The sequence below is a fragment of the Triticum urartu genome, chromosome 4A (genome assembly GCF_056163025.1).
Source record: "Triticum urartu cultivar PI428250 chromosome 4A, HENAU_Tu73, whole genome shotgun sequence".
In the NCBI taxonomy this organism is placed as follows: Eukaryota; Viridiplantae; Streptophyta; class Magnoliopsida; order Poales; family Poaceae; genus Triticum; species Triticum urartu.
Window position 1 is genome coordinate 381,527,393 of NC_141876.1, and position 23,562 is coordinate 381,550,954.

General features: G+C 42.0%; 1 protein-coding gene across 1 annotated transcript; it reads right to left on the reverse strand.

Annotated features, from left to right (window-relative positions):
- Positions 1-19,840: 19,840 nt before the first annotated feature.
- On the reverse strand, positions 19,841-20,323 carry LOC147975913 (uncharacterized). The gene has a single exon (XM_087520643.1). It carries the CDS (start codon positions 20,321-20,323, stop codon positions 19,841-19,843), a length of 483 nt encoding a protein of 160 aa, XP_087376769.1.
- Between the last annotated feature and the right edge of the window lie 3,239 nt (positions 20,324-23,562).

A 23,562-nucleotide genomic window follows, 5' to 3' on the forward strand; every position in this document is an offset into this window, starting at 1 on the left:
ATTCACCCTCTCTCTCTCCATCCTCCCTCTCTTTCTCTATTCGCCTCTTTTTGCCCGTTTCTTGTTTGCTTGTGTGTTGGTTTGCATGCTTGTCATTATGGCTAGTCCCCTATCTTCTCCGTTGTCTCCCGAAAATGAAGTTCTTAATTTTAAGAAAAGGGAAGGAGAAAACCTAAAAGACGCTTGGTATAGAATTTGCAATGCTCAAAATAGATCTACTAGGAAGAAATCTAATTCTATTCTTCTTTGAAATTTTTATGTAGGTGCTATTCCTTGGCACAGATATGTCCTTGATACCATTACCGGAGGGAACTTCTTGGGTAGCCACACTTTTGATTCCTATAATGCTATGATAGATTTGTTTGGCTCACCCCCTCTTTTGGTTAATGGAACTATGTTCACTTTGGAGCATGTAATGCAAAAACTTGAAATTACTAAAAATAAAGTTGCTACCGTAGAGTTAATTGAAAATTTTGATAAAAAGATCCACAACAAAATTCCTCAATATGGATCTAAAGTAGGAGTCACTTTGAAAAATATTAAGGAGAAGGAACCCATAGTTAATGAAAGAATAAATCATGATTCCACTAGAATCGATAAACTTGAGGGTATCATTACCAACTTGGGAACTGCTTTTTCTTCCGTAAATAATACTCCAAGTCCTCCAACTAAAATTGCCAAGCTTATGTATGTTCCTAAAAATAAGGGTGAATCCTCTAGCAAAGAAACTGGAGATCTCAAATCTATAAGTATTCATCCTAATCTTTTTACTATCATTAAGGAACCATTTGCTACTAATGATTTTTTTGATTTTGTGCCTAGAAGTTTGATTATTGATAAAAGGAAAGAAACTCCTAAAGGTGATAGATGTCTCATTAAATAATTACCAACTAAATATACCTAGATCTATCTTCGCTTACATGCCTAGCTAGGGGCGTTAAATTATAACGCTTGTTGGGAGGCAACCCAATTTTATTTTTATTCCTTGCTTTTTTCTCCTGTTTAGTAATAAATAATTTATCTAACCTCTGTTTCTGTTGTGTTTTTTGTGTTTAATTAGTATTTGTGCCAAGTAGAACCGTTGGGAAGACTTGGGGAAAGTCTTTTTAATCTTCCTGTAAAAAACAGAAACTTTAGTGCTCACGAGAACTGATGCCATTTTTATTTGGAAAGTGATATTTAGTTAATACTTTTTTAATATGATTAATAGATAAAATACTCACGTCCAGAAATTTATTTTAGAATTTTTGGGGTTCCAGATCTTGCGTTAGCTACAGATTACTACAGACTGTTCTGTTTTTGACAGATTCTGTTTTTGTGTGTTGTTTGCTTATTTTGATGAATCTATGGCTAGTAAAATAGTTTATAAACCATAGAGAAGTTGGAATACAGTAGGTTTAACACCAATATAAATAAATAATGATTTCATTACAGTCCTTCAAATGGTGTTTTGTTTTCTTTCGCTAACGGAGCTCACGAGATTTTCTACTTTAAGTTTTGTGTTGTGAAGTTTTCAAGTTTTGGGTAAAGATTTGATGGATTATGGAACAAGGAGTGGAAAGAGCCTAAGCTTGGGGATGCCCATGGCACCCCCAAGATAATATAAGGACACCTAAAAGCCAAAGCTTGGGGATGCCCCGGATGGCATCCCCTCTTTCGTCTACTTCTTTCGGTAACTTTACTTGGAGCTATATTTTTATTTACCACATGATATGTGTTTTGCTTGGAGCGTCTTGTATTATTTGAGTCTTTATTTTTTAGTTTTGCACAATCATCCTTGCTGTACACAGCTTTTGATAGAGATACTCATGATTCAGAAATTGTTAGAATACTCTATGTGCTTCACTTATATCTTTTGAGTTATATAGTTTTTGCTCTAGTGCTTCACGTATATCTTTTAGAGCACGTTGGTAGATTTGTTTTATAGAAACCATTGTTCTCTCATGCTTCACTTAGATTATTTTGAGAGTCCTACAAAACAGCATGGTAATTTTCTTTAATTATGTTAGGCATTCAAGATTAATAATAAAATTTTCTTATGAGTGTGTTGAATACTATGAGAAGTTTGATACTTGATAATTGTTTTGAGTTATGGAGATGGTGATATTAGATCATGCTAGTTGAGTAGTTGTGAATTTGAGAAATACTTGTGTTAAAGTTTTTGATTCCCATAGCATGCACGTATGGCGAACCGTTATGTGATGAAGTCGGAGCATGATTTATTTATTGATTGTCTTCCTTATGAGTGGCGGTCGGGGACGAGTGATGGTCTTTTCCTACCAATCTATCACCCTAGGAGAATGCGCATAATACTTTGATTTGATAACTTGTAGATTTATGAAATAAGTATATGAGTTCTTTATGACTAATGCTGAGTCCATGGATCATACACACTCTCACCCTTCCACCATTGCTAGCCTCTCTAATACCGCGCACCTTTCGCCGGTATCATACACCCACCATATACCTTCCTCAAAACAGCCACCATACCTACCTATCATGGCATTTCCATAGCCATTCCGAGATATATTGCCATGCAACTTACCACCATTCCGTTTACTATGACACACTCCATCATTGTCATATTGCTTTGCGTGATCATGTAGTTGACATTGTATTCATGGCAAAGCCACCGTTCATAATTCATTCATAGCCCGTTGATGCGCCTAGTTGATGTGAGACTATCTTCCCCTTTTTGTCTTCTCCACAACCACCATTCTATTCCACCTATAGTGCTATGTCCATGGCTCACGCTCATGTATTGCGTGAAGATTGAAAAAGTTTGAGAACATTAAAAGTATGAAACAATTGCTTGGCTTGTCATCGGGGTTGTGCATGATTTAAGTACTTTGTGTGGTGAAGATGGATCATAGCCAGACTATATGATTTTGTAGGGATAACTTTCTTTGGCCATGTTATTTTGAAGAGACATAATTGCTTAGTTAGTATGCTTGAAGTATTATTATTTCTATGCCAATATTGAACTTTTGTCTTGAATCTTTCGGATCTGAATATTCATACCATAATTAAGAAGAATTACATTGAAATTATGCGAAGTAGCATTCCACATCAAAAATTCTGTATTTATCATTTACCTACTCGAGGATGAGCAGGAATTAAGCTTGGGGACGCTTGATACGTCTCCAACGTATCTATAATTTTTTATTGTTCCATGCTATATTATATCCTGTTTTGGACATTATTGGGCTTTATTATACACTTTTATATTATTTTTGGGACTAACCTATTAACCGGAGGCCCAGCCCAGAATTGCTATTTTTTTACCTATTTCAGAGTTTCGCAGAAAAAGAATATCAAACGGACTCCAAACGGAATGAAACCTTCGGGAATGTGATTTTCGGAACGAACATGATCTAGAGGACATGGACCCTACGTCAAGCAATCAACCAGGAAGGCACGAGGTAGGGGCGCGCCTACCCCCCCCCTAGGCGCGCCCTCCACCCTCGTGGGGCCCACGTTGCTTCACCGATGTATTCCTTCCTCCTATATATACCTACATACCCCCAAACTACCAAATACGGAGCCAAAACCCTAATTCCACCGCCGTAACATTCTGTATCCATGAGATCCCATCTTGGGGCCTTTTCTGGAGCTCCGCCGGAGGGGGTATCGATCATGGAGGGCTTCTACATCAACACCATAGCCTCTCCGATGAAGTGTGAGTAGTTTACTTCAGACCTACGGGTCCATAGTTATTCGCTAGATGGCTTCTTCTCTATTTTTGGATCTCAATACAAAGTTCTCCCCCTCTCTTGTGGAGATCTATTCGATGTAATTTTCTTTTGCGGTGTGTTTGTTGAGACCGATGAATTATGGGTTTATGATCAAGTTTATCTATGAACAATATTTGAATCTTCTCTGAATTCTTTTATGTATGATTGGTTATCTTTGCAAGTCTCTTCAAATTATCAGTTTGGTTTGGCCTACTAGATTGATCTTTCTTGCAATGGGAGAAGTGCTTAGCTTTGGGTTCAATCTTGCGGTGTCCTTTCCCAGTGACAGTAGGGGCAGCAAGGCACGTATTGTATTGTTCCCATCGAGGATAACAAGATGGGGTTTATATCATATTGCATGAGTTTATCCCTCTACATCATGTCATCTTGCTTAAACCGTTACTCTGTTCTCTTGAACTTAATACTCTAGATGCATGCTGGACAGTGGTCGATGTGTGGAGTAATAGTAGTAGATGCAGGCAAGAGTCGGTCTACTTGTCTCGGACGTGATGCCTATATACATGATCATACCTAGATATTCTCATAACTATGATCAATTCTATCAATTGCTCAACAATAATTTGTTCACCCACTGTAATGCTTGTGGTCTCGAGAGAAGCCTCTTGTGAAACCTACGGCTCCTGGGTCTATTTTCCATCATATTAATCTTCCAATACTTAGTTATTTTCTTTGCCATTTATTTTACTTGCATCTCTATTTCTCTTTATCATAAAAATACCAAAAATATTATCTTATCATATCTATCAGATCTCACTCTCGTAGGTGACCGTGAAGGGATTGACAACCCCTTTTTCGCGTTGGTTGCGAGGAGTTTATTTGTTTGTGTATGTGTGAGGGACTCGTGCGTGGCCTCCTACTGGATTGATACCTTGGTTCGCAAAAACTGAGGGAAATACTTACGCTGCTTTGATGCATCACCCTTTCCTCTTCAAGGGAAAACCAACGCAGTGCTCAAGAAGTAGCACAATGACAGCCATGATTACATGGGCGGACGGTGTCATTTCTGTGCCCAAGCCCCTGATGATATCAGAATCATGTTCGACATCTGGGGGTATGATCAGCTTCGGACTTGTATTTCCGCTCTCGTCCTGCCATACCACGGATGGCCTGAAAAGCCTTTCCACAAAGGTGTTAGGCGGGATGGGGTCCCGTTTAGCGCCCATTCGAGAAAGGATTTCTGCTGCCTGATTACAGTCTCGAGCAACATGATGGAACTCGAGCCCCTCAAACCGAGCTGATATTTTGAATACGGTGTTTCAGTATGCCGCCATCTTAGGATATTTTGCATCGAATTCTCCATTTATTTGGGATATTGCAAGCTTTGAATCCCTGCGCACTTCTAGGTGTTGTATGCCCATAGAAACAGCCATTCGGAGACGTTGTTGGAGTCTGTATACGGCCACATTGTTGGAGTCTGTATACATGATTTGTAATACGTAGCAGATTGTGTCCCCTCTAGGGGATGTTAAGATGACACAAGCCCCCAATCCGACTAACATTTTAGAGTCGTCGAAGTACATTGCGGAGTTGGAGTATGTGTTTTACTCTTTAGGGAGTTCGGCTTCTGTGCATTTGTTGACAAAATCAGCCAACACCTGGGATTTAATAGCTCGGCGTGGTTTGTATGTCATTTCAAATGGTAAGAGCTCGATGGCCCATTTAGCTATGCGGCTGGTGGAATCCCGATTATTTATGATGTCATTGAGTGGTACTTTGGATGCCACCATGATCCAACACTCTTGAAAGTAGTGCCGCAGCTTCCAGGATGCCATGAAGATCGCATATGCTATCTTTTGATAGTGTGGGTATCGAGATTTGCAAGGTGTAAGGACCGCCAATACGTAGTACACTAGTTTCTTGAATGGGAATTGGTGTCCCTCCTCCTCTCGTTCGACGACGAGTACCGCACTCACCACCTGGTGAGTCGTAGATTTGTAGAGCAACATAGGTTCGCCAACGCTTGGTGCGACAAGGATTGGGTTGCTTGCTAACAAAGTTTTTATTTCTTCCAATCCGGCTATAGCCGCATCCATCCATTCAAAGTGGTCGATGCATCGGAGCAGTCGATAAGGTGGCAACGCCTTTTCTCTAATCTGGAGATGAAGCACCTCAAGGTTACCATGCACCCAACCAGTTTTTGGACCTGCTTTAAGTCTGTTGGCATTGCCAATTGTGACAGGGCTCGGATTTTGGTTGGGTTCACTTGGATTCCTCTATTGGAAACAATGAACCCGAGTAGTTTTCCAACTGGAACGTTGAAGAGACATTTTTCCGGATTGAGCCGTATGCCATATGTTCGGAGGTTGTCGAATGTGAGGCGTAGATCGTCCACCAATGATTCGTCATGTTTAGTCTTGATGAAGACATCATCTACGTATGCCTCTACTGTCTTGCCAATTTTCTTTTCCAGACATGTTTGAATCATGTGTTGGTAAGTGGCGCCAGCATTTTTGAGCCCGAAAGGCATAGTGTTGAAGCAGAAAGGCCCATACAGGGTGATGAATGCCGTTGCAGCCTGGTCGAACACCTTCATCTTAATTTGATGGTATCCGGAGTATGCGTCGAGGAAACACAATGAGTCATGTCCTATGGTCACGTCAATGATTTGGTCAATGCGGGGCAGTGGGAAGGGGTCTTTGAAATCGACATAAAGGCGCCAGGATTTATCCTTCTTTGACACCATAACCAGGTTGGCTAGCCAGTCCGGGTGGTTGATTTCTCTAATGAATTTGTCCTCAAGTAGTTTGTCTAGCTCCTCCCCCATAGCTTGTCGTTTGGGTTTGGAAAATCGCCGCAGCGTCTACTTGACTGGTTTGAACCCCTTTATTATATTAAGGTTGTGTTCGGCCAGTCTGCGTGGGATCCCGTGCATGTCCGAATGGTGCCAGGCGAATATATCCCAATTTTTGCGCAGGAACACTTGTAGGGCGGTGTCGACTGTCGGATCCAGCTGGGGCTCCAATGGATGTTGTTTTTGTTACGATCCGTTGGGTGCACTTGAAATTTGACTATTTCATCGGCTATTTTGAAACATGTATATTTTGGCCTCTTATCGAGGATTACATCGTCTTTGTCCACTGTGGAATGCAGAGTGGTTAGCTCCTCGGCCACGAGGGCCACGGATAGTGCCTCCAGGGCCAAGGATGCAGTTTTGTTTTCAGCGTGGAGTGCTATATCCAGATCATTGGTGATAGTGATAACTCTGTTAGGCCCTGGCATTTTGAGCTTCATGTACCCGTAATGGGGTATGGCTTGAAAGCGTGTGAAGGCGTCTTGCCGCAACAGGGCGTGATATCCACTATTGAAAGGTGCCACGTGGAAGAGCAACTCTTCGGACCTATAGTTCTCTAGCATGCTGAATACTACATCAAGTCTAATTTTGCCCGAGCATCATGCTTCCTGACTATGGATAATGCCTCAAAAGGTGGTGTTGCTTTGCTCGATGCGACTCTTGTCCATTTGCATTTTGTTGAGCATATCTTCGTAGATGAGGTTCAGTCCGCTGCCACCATCCATGAGCACTTTAGTGAGTCGAAAGCCGTCCACAATTGGGTTTAATACCAAGGCGGCTGGTGGTCGGGCTAATCGGGCCCTTGGTTCATTGTCAATGGTGAAAGTTATTGCCGTATCATTCCAAGATCTATTGCGGCTACTTGGTTAACTTCAGCGAGGTCGCGTAGGACCCTTTTCCGCCGATTATTTGAAGAAAAAGTCTCGAAGACCATAAAGACATTTAGATCGTCATCCTCCAAAGAGCGCTTCTCTAGGTTAGTGTTGGTGAGGATGGCCTCACCGCTCTTAGCCACCTGCCGAAGTACCCAACATGCCCGAAGGCTATGCGTTGGTTCGGTACTCGGTGTTGTGTGTATCTGACAGGTGTCGAGCAATTTGTCAAGGACGATTCTATGTCCCGTGAAGGACTTGGTTTTCTTGTCGACAGGCTAATGATCGGGTGCCCCATAGGGGTGCATCCATTTTGCCCGTCCAGTGGGCTCCTTAAAGGCAGGAAGTTCCCACTGGGCTGTCTGGGCTTTCCAGGTGCTTTCCATTACGCAGTACTTATGTACTATGTGTGCCAAATCTGCAAAGTGCAGCATGCGGCGGCAGTTGAGGGCATTGAAAATTCCCTCGTACGTACAGTTGCGGCAAAAAACTGAAACCGCATCATCGTCGCAGCAATCTTTAATCTTGTTTTTAGCAAGGAGGAACCTGGCCCAAAAGTGATGGACCATTTTCTGAGGTTGCTGTTGTACATACATTAGGTCACATATGTTAGGAGGACCTAAATTGCATGGGGAATATTGCTTGTGGTGGGTGGGCGGGCTAAAATTTGAACCCTGACTCACTATTGGATCCGGAGCTTGAGGAATCTCTGAGGTCACTAGTTGAGGATTAGTAAGGTCCTGATGACTTCTGGACTTAATGCCCGATTCTATGTTCGGAGGACATGAAGTCTCTTCTCGAGGATGGGTATCCACCTCACAGGGCTTGGAAATCCGAACATAGCTAGTGTTTAATTTAGGGGGAGAGGCGTTCTCAGCTCGCTCCTCAACGACCGCTACCAAGTGGGTGACCGGCGGGGACTTGATTTCCCTCTGACCGGGTTTAATCCCAATCCGATCATAGTCTGTTGCGACCCCCAGGGCGGCGATGCGATCGAGCAGCTCATTCAAATACGAGACATCTGCTGCATCCATCTTTTCGGAGTGTTCGAGACTGATATGGAGATGATGTTTGGCGATTGCGGGGGCCGCCGTTGGCTTTACGGCCGAGCGAGTGCCTATGGTAAAACCGTCGAGCTGGAGGAGCTATCTTGGAGTTAGGGCCCCTCCAGAAGTAATATCTTCATTAATGACGAGACGAGCCATTGATCCTTCTATCGACAACACGAAGGAACTCTCAATGAAAGCACCAATTTCGGTGTCAAAACCGGCCGATCTCGGGTAGGGGGTCCCGAACTGTGCATCTAAGGATCGAAGGTAACAAGGGACATAGGGAACATGATGTTTACCCAGGTTTGGGCCCTCTTAATGGAGGTAAAACGCTACATCCTGTTTGATTGTATTTGATGAGTATAGGGTTACAAGAGTCGATCTACCTTGAGATCGTAATGGTTAAACCCTAGATGTTTAGCCTATATGAATTCTAATCTCTCCTACGGACTAAACCCTCCAGTTTATATATACACCAAAGGGGCACATAATCTTGGCATCCACACATCCAGGAATCCTACTCGAACACGGGGAACGATCTTCCTTCCCGGCCCATCAGCCCGACCGATGCTTGAATAGGCCGGACACCTGAGGACCCCGAATCCAGGTCTCCCTCATTGGGTTCGACACTCTTACTTATCGAAAAGAGCTACAATTGATCTCCTATACTTGTGGGTCATCAAGGCTATTTTCTGGCACCGTTGCCATGGAGTGAAGCGCCTTTGGTAAGGAAACATTTATACAGTGTGCTGAAATTTACTGTCACTTGTTACTATGGAAAACACTCCTTTGAGGGGATTGTTGGGTATCTTCACCATGAACGGATGCACAATTAGCTAACCCTCAACCTACTGCACCTACTAAAAATATTGAATATGAAACTCCTTCGGGTATGATAGAACAACTGTTGGCTAATCCTTATGCAGGAGACGGAACTGAACATCCTGATATGCACTTGATATATGTAGAATAAATTTGTGGATTGTTCAAGCTTGCTGGTTTACCCAGAGATGAAGTTATGAAGAAGGTTTTCCCTTTATCTTTGAAGGGAAAAGCATTGGCATGGTATAGGCTATGTGATGATATTGGATCCTAGAATTGGAATCGATTGAAGCTAGAGTTCCATCAAAAAATAATCCTATGGATCTAGTTCATCGTGATCGGAATTATATATATAATTTTTGGCCTCGTGAAGGAGAAAGTATCACTCTAGCTTGCGGGAGAGTTAAGTCAATGTTATATTCATGCCCCAATCATGAGCTCTCAAGAGAAATTATCATCCAGAATTTTTATGCTCAGCTTTCTCGTAATGAAAAAACCATGCTTGATACTTATTTGTTGGTTCTTTTATGAATAAGACTATTGAACTCCGGTGGGATCTTTTGGAAATATTTAAATGCAAATCTGAAGATTGGGAACTCGATGAAGGTAAAGAGTCAGGTATTAAACTTAAGTATGATTGTGTTAAATCTCTTTATGAATACCGATGCTTTTCGAAAGTTTAGCACTAAATATGGACTTGACTCTGAGATAGTAGCCTCCTTTTGTGAATCATTTGCTACTCATGTTGATCTCCCTAAAGATAAGTGGTTTAAATATCACCCACCTATCAAATAAGAAATCAGAGAACCGGTACCAGTTAAAGAAGAAACTATACTTTATAATGTTGATCCAGTTGTTCCTACTACTTACATTGATAAACCACCTCTCCCTGTTATGATAAAGGAACATGCTAAAGTTTCAACTGTGGTCAACGAAAGTTACATGAGAACACCTAGACTTTATGAACAAATGAAAGTATAACCTAGTATTGCTTCGGTTAAGGATCTCTTGGAAGAAAATGTAGATGGGCATGTTATTTACTTCTGCGAAGAAGCTGCTAGAATTGCCAAACCTGATAAAAAGGATAAACATAGACCTGTTGTTGGCATGCCCGTTTTCTCAGTTAAAATAGGAGATCACTGTTATCATTGTTTATGTGACATAGGTGCTAGCGTGAGTGCTATTCCCTATTCCTTATATCAAGAAATTATGAATGACATAGCACCCGCACAGATAGAAGACGTAGGTGTTACTATTAAACTTGCTAATAGAGACACTATATCACCAATTGGGATTGTTAGAGATGTTGAAGTCTTGTGTGGGAAAATAAAATACCCTACTGATTTTCTTGTTCTTGGTTCCCCACAAGATGACTTTTGTCCCATTATCTTTGGTAGACCTTTCTTGAACACCTTTAATGATAGAATACACCGTGACAAACAAACTGTCGGTGTTAGTTTTGGTGATGAGTCTCATGAGTTTAATTTTTCCAAGTTTAGTGGGAAGCTTCATGAAAAAGAATTGCCTAGTAAAGATGAATTAATTGGTCTTGCTTCATTTGTTGTGCCTCCTACTGATACAATAGAACAATATTTGCTAGACCATGAAAATGATTTACAAATGCATGAAAGAAATGAAATAGATAAGATTTTCTTTGAACAACGTCCTCTAGGAGGTCCTCCTCCACCTAAAGGTGATCCTGTGTTTGAATTAAAACAATTGTCAGACACTTTGAAATATGCTTATCTTGATGAAAAGAAGATATATCCTGTTATTATTAGTGCTAACCTTTCAGAACATGAAGAAGAAAGATTATTGAAAGTTCTAAGGAAGCACCGAGCTACTATTGGATATACTCTTGATGATTTAAAGGGCATTAGTCCCACTCTATGTCAGCACAAGATTAATATGGAACCCGATGCTAAACCCGTTGTTGATCACCAACGTTGGTTAAATCCAAAGATGAAAGAAGTGGTAAGAACATAAATATTAAAACTTCTTGAAGAAGGTATAATCTATCCTATAGCTAATAGTAGATGGGTAAGTCCTATTCATTGTGTCCCTTAGAAAGGAGGTATAACTGTTCTTCCGAATGATAAGAATGAACTTATTCCACAAAGAATTGTTGCATGCTATAGAATGGTAATTGATTTTAGAAAATTAAACAAAGCAACTAGAAAATATATTTACCCTCTGCCTTTTATTGATCAAATGCTAGAAAGATTATCTAAGAACACACATTTTTCCTTCCTTGATGGATATTCTGGTTTTTCACAAATACCTGTTTCTCAACATGATCAAGAAAAGACCACTTTTACTTGTCCCTTTGGATCTTATGCTTATAGACGTATGCCTTTTGGTTTATGCAATGCACCTGCTACCTTTCAAAGATTTATGACTGCTATATTCTCCGACTTTTGTGAAAAGATTGTTGAGGTTTTCATGGATGATTTCTCTGTTTATGGGAAGTCTTTTGATGATTGTTTAAGCAATCTTGACCAAGTTTTGCAGAGACGCGAGCAAACAAATCTTGTCTTGAATTGGGAAAAGTGCCACTTTATGGTTAATGAAGGTATTGTCTTGGGCCATAAAATTTCTGAAAGAGGTATTGAAGTGGACAAAGCTAAGGTTGATGCAATTGAGAAAATTCCATGTCCTAAAGATATCAAATGTATTCATAGTTTCTTAGGTCATGCTGGTTTCTATAGGATATTTATCAAAGACTTTTCTAAAAATTTTAGGCCTCTCACGAATCTTTTGCAAAAGGATGTTCCTTTTGTTTTTGATGATGATTGTTTAGAAGCCTTTGAAACACTCAAGAAAGCCTTAATTTCTGCACCTATTGTTCAACCACCTGATTGTAACTTGCCTTTTGAAGTTATGTGTGATGCTAGTGATTATGCTGTTGGTGCTGTTCTAGGATAAAGAGTTGATAAGAAACTGAATGTTATTCATTATGCTAGTAAAACTCTAGACAGTTCTCAACAAAACTATGCTACTACTGAAAAATAATTCTTAGTAGTGGTGTTTGCTTGTGATACATTCAGATCTTATATTGTTGATTCAAAACTAATTGTTCACACTGATCATGTTGCTATAAATATCTTATGGAAAAGAAAGATGCTAAACCTAGACTTATTCGATGGGTTCTCTTGCTACAAGAATTCGATTCACATATCACTAATAGAGAAGGAGCTGAGAACCCCGTAGCGGATAACTTGTCTAGGCTTGAAAATGTGCTTGAGGACACACTACCTATTGATGATAGTTTTCCTGATGAGCAGTTAGCTGCAATAAATGTTGCTCATAACACTCCTTCATATGCTGACTATGCTAATTACATTGTTGCTAAATATTTACCACCTAGCTTTACATACCAACAAAATAAAAATTGTTTTATGATTTAAGACATTACTTTTGGGATGACCCACATCTTTATAAAGAAGGAGTAGATGGTATTATTAGACATTGTGTACCTGAGCATGAACAGGGACAAATCCTACGGAAATGTCACTCTGAAGCTTATGGAGGGCATCATGCTGGAGATAGAACTGCTTACAAGGCATTGCAATATGGATTTTATTGGCCTACTCTCTTCAAGGATGCCCGTAAGTTCGTCTTATCATGTGATGAATGCGAAAGAATAGGTAATATCGGTAAGCGTCAGGAAATGCCTATGAATTATTCAATTGTTGTTGAACCATATGATGCTTGGGGATTTGATTACATGGGACCTTTTCCTTCCTCTAATGGGTATGCACATATTCTGGTTAGAAGCTATTGCAACCAGTAGTGTTGATCACAACACCTCTATTAAAATGCTTAAGGAAGTTATTTTCCCAAGGTTTGGAGTCCCTAGATACTTAATGACTGATGGTGGTTCACACTTTATTCATGGCGCTTTCCGTAAAATGCTTGCCAACTATGATGTTAACCATAGAATTGCATCACCTTATCATCCTCTGTCTAGTGGTCAAGTTGAACTTAGCAATAGAGAAATAAAGTTAATCTTGCAAAAGACTGTCAATAGGTCCAGGAAGAATTGGTCAAAGAAATTAGATGATGCACTTTTGGCTTGTAGAACATCATACAAAAATCCTATGGGTATGTCTCCTTATAAAATGTTTTATGGAAAAGCTTGTCATTTGCCTCTAGATTTAGAACATAAAGCATATTGGGCAATCAAAGATCGCAACTATGATTTCAAACTTGCTGGTGAAAAGAGATTATTTGATATTAGCTCTTTAGATGAATGGAGAACCCAAGCTTATGAAAATGCTAAGTTGTTTAAATAAAAAGTCAAAAGATGGCATGATAAGAGAATCCAAAAGCATGATTTTAAAGTCGGAGAATATGTTCTTTTGTACAACTCTTGGTTCAGATTCTTTGCAAGAAAACTCCTCTCAAAATGGGAAGGAGCCTATGTTATCGACGAGGTTTATCGGTCTGGAGGCATAAAAATAAATAATGTCGAAGGTACTAACCTGAAGGTTGTTAATGGGCAACGAATAAAACAGTATATCTCAGGTACGACCATTAATGTTGAAAGTAATATTATCCAAACTTTGACATCGCAAGAACACATAAAAGAGTCCTTATGAAACACTCCAGAATCGTGAAAACAAGGAGGTGCGTGATACGGTATGTAAACGGACTCCAAAAAATCCGCAATTGTTTTGTCAATTTTGGAATATTTAGAAAATTAGGAAAATAAGAAACTTCCAGGAAGCGTACCCTGGTGGGCACAAGACACCAGGGCACGCCTGGCTTGCCAGGCGCGCCCAGGTGGGTTGTGCCCACCTGGGGCACCTTTCGGGCTATGTTTTTCTTCCATTTGCTTGTTTCCCAAGATTAAAAAAATCTTTATATAACCCCCGAACCTGTTGACCACCGTATCGCGGAGAAATCTTCTATTTTCTTCCCTTGCTGTTTTCCCGATAGATCTAAAAATATGTCATCCCAAGACTCTGAGGGTGAGAGCTAGGTTGTTGATTTTGTCGCAAACCGCAAGTCCTATGGGGATGTGGAGCACTGTAGCTTGACTTTAGAAGAAGAAGATGATGAACCAGTTCCTCCTTGTTTCAAAAATGAAAGCATGGAGGCATTATGCAAGAGGATAATAAAGCTAGAGATGGAAAACGATGAGTTGAGGATAGACAACTTTATTCTCCGACGTAAGCTGGAAAAGGAGAAGAAGGACAAGATCTCTTCTTCATCACCACCTTCTTCTTCATCACCAAAAGAAAATTGAGTATCAGGTATGGGCACTCCCCTTGGCTACTGCCAAGCTTGGGGGAGGTGCCCTGGTATCGTATCATCCCCACTATCTTTTGCCATTACTTATTTTAGTTTGATCTTTTGCTTTAGATAAATAAAAGTTTAGTTCGATCCTTTCTTTCGAGATTTTGCTTAGTGATCTATCCTTGTAATCGTGTGCGAGATATATAATAAAGTTTATTCTGAGTTTTTGCTTTCCTTACTTTCATTTTGCAAATAAAAAGAAAGGAAATAAATTAAAAGAGAGGAAATAAATAAAAGAAAGGAAATAAAAAGATCATATGCTAATCTTATGGTAGGTGATGACACCACATAAGGAAATGTATAAGTAGAATATTTTATTAGAGATTGACAAACATAACATTAGTCAATGATGCAACTCATGGAAGAATTAATAAGGGAAGAGAAGATTCACATTAAATATACTATCCTAGAAATATTTTGTGATTGTGAGCCCTCTCAAAATATTATATGCCAAAATTGTTGACGTTGGACAAGGAATACAACCTAATGGTTTATGTTTGCTTATATTCGCATAGAAGTCATATTGTCATGGATCCTTTAACATGTGGTGCTTACCCCTATCTTTGCTAGCCAAAAATTCTGCACTAAGTAGAGACACTACTTGTGCATCCAAAAACCCTTAGACCCAAATCTTATTTTCAAGAGTCCACCATACCTACCTAGGGATTGAGCAAGATCCCTCAAGTAAGTTGTCATTGATGCAAAAAGGCAATAAAATTGCTTCTAAAAGTGTGAGATCATTTAGTGTAAGAGAAAATTGAGCGTTGTACGAACTTGTGATGGTGAAGAATAAAAGCGACAGACTGCATAATAAAGTTTAATATCATAAGGGGCAATACAACATGATGTTCTTTTGAACTAAGGGGTTGAGCATACAAACAAAAAAGTGCATGGCAACCTCTGCTTCCCTCTGGGAAGGGCCTATCTTTTACTTTTATGTATTTACTTTTATGCAAAGAGTCAAATGTTTTCTCTCTATTCCTTTTTATTTTTCTCCTTTGGCAAGAATCATGTGGTGAGGAAAGATCTAGGCACATATGTCTAGTTGAATATAGATAGCATAAGTTATTATTGTTGACATCACTCTTGAGGTGAATACATTGGGAGGCGAAACTACAAGCCCCTATCTTTCTATGTGTCCGGTTGAAACGTTTTTGCTCATGCGTATGTGGTGAGTGTTAGCAATCATCGAAGACTATATGATGGTTGAGTATGTGGACTTGCCTAAAGGATCGGATGCATGACCCTTCCTGAAAAGATGATGAATTGTAGTTGCAAAGTTGACTGAGAACATAGTTTGTTAGTTTCTAATAGAGTTTTTGCTTTATACTTCAATAGTGTGATGAATTTTCACTTGTTCATGAGAAGTCTATGATAAAAGTTCTATGTAAGAGTCTTATGTTTAAGTTTGTTGCTATTATAATAATCAACATGATGCTTCTAAGTCTATGTTTTATTTTTATCGACACCTCTCTCTCTCTAAGCATGTGGACATGTTTTTTGGTTTCGGTTTTCGCTTGAGGACAAGCGAGGTCTAAGCTTGGGGGAGTTGATACGTCCATTTGCATCATGTTTTCCTACTGTTATTTATGATGTTTTTATCCATAATAATGCTTTTTGGAGTAATTCTAATGCCTTTTCTCTCATGATATGCAAGGTATACACAAAGAGGGAGAATTCCGGCAGCTGGAATTCTTGACCTGGAAAAGCTATGTCAGGCTACCTATTTTGCACACTCCAAACAAGCTGAAACTTCATGGAGAATTTTTATGGAATATATGAAGAATATTAGAGAAAATAAGTACCAGAGGGGGCCCACCAGGTGGGCACAACCCACCTGGGCGCGCCAGGGAGCCCAGGCGTGCCCTGGTGGGTTGTGCTCACCCAGCCCACCTCCGGTGCCCATCTTCTGGTATATAAGTCATTTTGATCTAGAAAAAATAAGGTAGGAGTACTTTTGCCCTCCGGCGGAGCGATTCCACCAGGGGAACTTCCCTCCTGGAGGGGGAAATCATCGTCCTCATCATCACCAACAACTCTCCCATCCTGGGGAAGGCAATATCCATCAACATCTTCAACAGCACCATCTCATCTCAAAACCTAGTTCATCTCTTGTGTTCAATCTTGTTACCGGAACTATAGGTTGGTGCTTGTGGGTGACTACTAGTGTTGATTACATGTTATAGTTGATTACTATATGGTTTATTTGGTGGAAGATTATATGTTCAGATCAAATATGCTATTTAATACCCCTCTGATCTTGAGCATGATTATCATTTGTTAGTAGTTACTGATACGTCTCCAACGTATCTATAATTTATGAAGTATTCATGCCATCAGGTGGGCACAACCCACCTAGGCGCGCCAGGCCCCCTGGCATGTCCTGGTGGGTTATGGCCTCCTAGGCCCACTACTGGTGCCCATCTTCTGGTAAGGTATTTTGATCTAGAAAAAAGAAGGGGAGGACTTTTGGGACGAAGCGTCGCCGCCTCGAGGCGGAACTTGGGTAGGAGCACTTTTACCCTCCAGCAGAGCGATTCTATCGGGGGAACTTCCCTCCTAGAGGGGGAAATCATCATCATCATCACCAACAACTATCCCATCTTGGTGAGGGCAATCTATATCAACATCTTCAATAGCACCATCTCATCTCAAACCCTAGTTCATTACTTGTGTTTAATCTTGTTACCAGAACTATAGATTGGTGCTTGTGGGTGACTAGTAGTGTTGATTATATCTTGTAGTCGATTACTATATGGTTTATCTGGTGGAAGATTATATGTTTAGATCCAATATGCTATTTAATACCCCTCTGATCATGAGCATGTTTATCATTCGTGAGTAGTTACTTTTATATTGAGGTAACGGGAGAAATTATGTTGCAAGTAATCATGTGAACTTGATATGTGTTCGATATTTTGATTGTATGTATGTTGTGATTCCCTTAGTGGTGTCATGTGTACATAGACTACATGGCACTTCACCAAATTTGGGCCTAAGGGAATGCATTGTGGAGTAGCAATTAGATGATGGGTTGCGAGAGTGACAAAAGCATAAACCCTAGTTTATGTGCTATTCCATAAGGGACCGATTGAATCCAAAAGTTTAATATTATGGTTAGAATTTATTCTTAATACTTTTCTCATAGTCGTGGATGCTTGCGGGAGGGTTAATCATAAGTAGGAGGTTTGTTCAAGTAAGAACAGCACCTAAGCACCTTTCCACCCACATATCAAATTATCAAAGTACCGAACACGAATCAAACCAACATGGTGAAAGTGACTAGATGAAAATCCCGTGTACCCTCAAGAACGCTTTGCTTATCATAAGAGGCCATTTTGGCATGTCCTTTGACTCAAAAGGATTGGGCTACCTTGCTGCACCTTTGCTACTATAACTGTTACTTGCTCATTACAAATTATCTTGCTATCAAACTACTCTGTTACTTACAATTTCAGCACTTGCAGACATTACCTTGCTGAAAACCACTTGTCATTTCCTTCTGCTCCTCGTTGGGTTCGACACTCTTACTTATCGAAAAGAGCTACAAATGATCCCCTATACTTGTGGGTCATCATAGTATGGCCTAGATATCCTTCCTTGACTCCCTGCAAGAAAGCAATCCCAGAGCCATCATATCCATTTCACATCTCCAATATTCAGTTCTAGTTGTATAGATCGGGATACAACTCCGAGCGTCCATTACCATGGACATGGCTATTCGAATAGATTAGCTTCCCTGCAGGGGTGCACAAACTTAGCCAACATGCTCGATTAACTCCGACCAAACACACTTTCCTTGGTGATGCCTGGCCTCGGCTGATCGACACGCCGTAGTCCTACCTAGGCTCAAAAGAGAGGCCATCAAGTCAGTATACCTCCTAAGAGCTCAGGGGTCTTGGGCCTATCGCCCTTTGCACTCATGTGTGTTGCATGGATGCCCAGGATCAATCCTGGCTACCTCTTTATACAAAGCAGGTGCTTAGACGGACCACCCGAGCGCGTGTCTCTCAATCGCTGACGTCCGAAGAGCTTTTGGAGAATCATACGATGCCGAGTGACCATACTTATTCCCGCGTGGTGGATAGTGCAAAAAGGCCAGAGGCCTACTCGAAAAACATATCCAAACGTTAGTGTCTTGGGAGCGAGCGGAGACGATCAATGATCCACGATCTGTGGTCCCGTCGCCCGGTCTCACGCACTTATGGCAACGGCTAAGAATACTCAGCCATGCCGCGTAGTTATCTCATGGATACCGTCTAGGTTAACCCGACTCCACATCACTCACGGGTACCCTCACTACTGTAGGATGCTGCTAACGCGACACTACAATCAGGGACCCTTCGACGAAACTGTGTGCGATGCAATAATCGCAAATGTTGATGTAAAAAACCGTCAAAAAGATGCAAAACGTTTGCGATGGAGGATACATCAAACACGGTTCAGAATTTAGTTGTGTGTGTGTTGCGGGGCATACAGTTCAGTTCAATGAACTATTTGCGATGAGGCAGAAGAACAGAAACGGGCAACCATATGAAGGTGCGTGCGATATACGACATACGGTTCAATCGGATGAACTGTTTGTGATTAGGCGGAACAAAAGAAATGGTCGGTCAGATCAAGGTGTGTGCGATAGAGGGTAAACAGTTCACTTGGATGAACTATTTGCATTGAGCGAAGATAACAGAAACGGTTCAATTTAACAAGATGTGTGTGATACACAGCAAACAGGTCTGTAATCCAAAATGTGTGCGAAGACCGATAATAACACAAAAGGTTGCTGCTAATAAGACATGTGTGTTGTGCGTTGGGATTGCATACAGAACAACAACATACACACACACACTTATAAGTACATGGTTGCATAACCAAATTAAACATCCAATTACAGAGGTGGCTACTACACACATGATATTTGCACACACCAAAGTAAACTATTACATGCATAATTACATATGTGGCTACTAGACACATCATAGTTCCACACACCAAAGTGAACTATATATTACATGCATAATTGACTAGGATAAACGATCGTCGGATCATCATCTACTTCTTGTGTCGCTTGTCGCTACTGCTCTTCTTGTGACTCGATCCAGCCTCGTCGATTTCGGTAACGAGGAAATTCCTCATGCCAACGATCCGCCTATGCATCTTGTAGCATGTGTACACGCTCTTGGCCGCGAAGCTGAGGTGAGGTTCATCTAGTTGCTGCGTCCAGTACCCGTGCCAGGATACAGGATTAGTTCTCTAGGCATCCTGCTTCATCTTTTCGTAGTAGGGATCGTTGATGGCTGAGGCGAGTTCAACCAGGGAGCCCTTCTTCGTGCTGCCCCAGACCCTGTTGTGGTGATGGATTTCGACAAGGTTCTTGCAGGCCAAGCCCATAACCTTGAGTGCCTTTATATCGTTGTAGGTGTCCACCATAGCGAACTTGTAGTCGGTGCTATTGGTAAACCTGGCAAAACGATCACAAGGCTCTATGACCATGCAGTAGTGGAAGATGATGACATGATGGCGCACGCACAACTGGGCGATGGCAACCTTTTGATCTTTGTCGGGATGACCGTCAGTGTACTGGAGGACAATGCCGACCACCTTGTACTTGTCTCGAGCAAGCAACTGCTCCACGGTGCTGATGTAGTCATCCACCACGGCTGGGTCTTTGGTGTACACCACTGAGAGTCCTGTCTCCCTTGCATAGGTCTCCACTTTATGCTCACCGAACTCCATTGGAGCACCGCTAGATATCCTCTCTCTTTGTGTCATCGTGGATGTGCTTGTTGTGTTGTGGGGTGAGATTGAGATGTTGAAGAGACTAAGGTTATAATGGCCGCGGGAATTAATGGGGAAGCCGGACGGCCTGGAATATCCACACCCCCGGATGGCAGTTCTAAATTGCAGCACGTAACTCCATCGTGTCGCACGTAACTGCATCGTGGCGACGCAGGCGGTGCTACCGCATGCATATGGGGCCCACAACATGATCATGTGCAGGCCCCAACCGATGGCAGAGCGCTCACGCAGGGACGCAAACAGAGCGCTCCACGATCGCCTCAGTGGCGAGCAACCATATATATGCCTATAGCAGTTGAACACGGAAGGAAAAGTTGTCCACAAGCTGAGCGCGTGGACATACACGAGCAGAGCGCGCCCACGGATGCGAGCAGAGGCGGGCACAGTGATACATGGAAAAATAATACGAACTGTGCGAGCGATGTCGGAGACATCAAGCACAAATCAGATTAGAGTTGAGTGTGTGACACATGGCATACAGTTGATCCACCCGAGCTGTTTGTGAAGGAATAAGCCGTGTGTGTTGTGGGCAAACGCTTGCTGGTATACAACCGTATGCGATTGATGAATTCATGACCGACGGGTTCCCTAGTGTGGTCTGTGTGTGATGTAATATGCTCTATCTATAGAACATCAACATATATACTTATAAGAATAGCATTGCATAACCAAATTAAGCATACAATTACAAAAGTGACTACACACATAACATTTCCACACAAGAAAGTAAGCAATTACATGCATACTAAACTAGGAGAAACGAGCATCTAATCATCTACATCTTATTGCGACAACATTTGCCATTGCTCTACTTCCGGCTGGATCCTTGGTCGTGAATGGTTAATAAAATCTAAGTGTATTGCATATTAAGGTCAAAATAGACTACCGATATACGAGTCTCATACGATGCCATTTCAGCGATTGTAACACAAAAGCCCATAATATTACAAGGTTCAAATTCCAGTGTTACATGGCTCAAATTTGAAGATTGCAAGGTTCAAACTGATATTAGAAATGAAATTCAGCTCATTCAGCTACAAACGCGCGTGTCGATCAGCTGAACATGCATATAAGAGAGGTTCAAACTAAAAATACCAATAATAAGTCCGGTTTCAAAACCTCATCATTTCAGCAAAGGGATCAGCCGCAGAAAGGTCATGTATGGGGTTAACACAATGACTTCAAATTACTCTGTCATATGCAGATCCAATACAAAGTTTAGCTTTTTTAGAGCCTCTTCCATTCTACAGTAGCTGCCGGCTCTGATCAACAAACCATTCATATTTTCTATGTAAATGCATGTTCAACCTCATTACATTCAGCACCCTTGCTCTGGCAACACAGAACCTGGCGAATATAATCTCCGGTATAGTCACTCGGCAGGAGTTCATAGTAATTTTTGAGAGATGGAGATCTAGGCATTCGATCTGATTGTCGTTATATTATATCACATTATCCGCGATGTCCTTATTCCGCCATCCTAGCAGTCTTGGTCTTGTTGCACCGATATGGAAACCTTTGGTTGATTCCTCGGGACTCCGTGCCTGCGCTTGCCTCCTTGGCACCAAACAGGGAACTGGTACACTGCGCCGCTGGCGCCCGCCTGGCCTCGGTCGTCACGGCTCACATCATGTGAAACTCGGGAGGTGCACTGTCGGCGCCAAAACTGGCGGATCTCGGGTAGGGGGTCCCGAACTGTGCGTCTAAGGCGGATGGTAACAGGAGGCGGGGGACATGATGTTTACCCAGGTTCGGGCCCTCTTGATGGAGGTAATACCCTACATCCTGCTTGATTGATCTTGATGATATGAGTATTACAAGAGTTGATCTACCACGAGATCGTAGAGGCTAAACCCTAGAAGCTAGCTATGGTATGATTGTATGTTGTCCTACGGACTAAACCCTCCGGTTTATATAGACACCGGAGGGGGCTAGGGTTACACAAAGTCGGTTACAAGGGAGGAGATCCACATATCCGTATTGCCAAGCTTGCCTTCCACGCCAAGGAAAGTCCCATCCGGACAAGGGACGAAGTCTTCAATCTTGTATCTTCATAGTCCAACAGTCCGGCTGTCCGGAGACCCCCTAATCCAGGACTCCCTCGGTATCCCCGGAAGCAGGCTTCAATGATAATGAGTCCGGCGCGCAGATTTGTCTTCGGCATTGCAAGGCGGGTTCTTCCTCCGAATACTCCATGGAAAATTTTGGACACAAGGATAGTGTCCGGCTCTGCAAAACAAGTTCCACATACCACCGTAGAGAGAATAATATTTCCACAAATCTAATCTGCTAACATGCTTGGCAGCATGACATCATACTCTGGCCCGGTCATTATTCGAACCGTTTTTCTCAACCAGCACTGCACATATCACGAGGCGGTTTTCTTGACACGCCCAGTCATTATTCTCATCAATACAGGTATGGGTAACCCAACCGCGCCATCAATTATGGCGTTCAGGGAATAAGCGATTTTACTAGGTAAGTGGGGAGGCGTATCGCCTCTTCCGCCCTTATAAAGGGACAAAGATTCACCCTTTCTACCCACGCCTTCTTCCTCCTTTCTTATCCATTCTCACACACTCGAGCTCCAACGCCCAAGTTCACGTCTTTCTTCTCAAAGCACTCCAAGCATGTCCAGAGCGGGAGGCAGGTGGATGGTCTCCTCCGTCACAGAGGAGCACATCGCAAAGCTACGGGAAGCCGGATGTCTGGCCGCGGACATCGCACACCGGCTACCCGATGCGGGGAAGATCGTCCCTATGCCCGCACCCCATGAGAGGGTAGCTTTCCTTACCCACTTTGTCCGCGGACTGGGATTTCCCCTTCACCCATTTGTCAGCGGGCTCATGCTCTACTATGGGCTGGATTTTCATGATCTAGCCCCCAATTTCATCCTCAACATCTTGGCGTTTATCGTCGTGTGCGAGGCCTTCCTCCGCATCAGGCCCCACTTCGGCCTATGGCTGAAGACCTTCAATGTGAAACCGAAGGTGGTAGTCGGCCAGCAAGCGGAGTGCGGAGGCACCATGGTGGGCAAAATACCTAACGTAACCTGGCTTGAAGGCTCCTATGTGGAGACCATAAAGGGATGGCAATCGGGGTGGTTCTACATCACCGAGCTACGCGACACCAACTGGGTGGCGGCCCCCGAATTTCGATCCGGAATCCCCACGCGG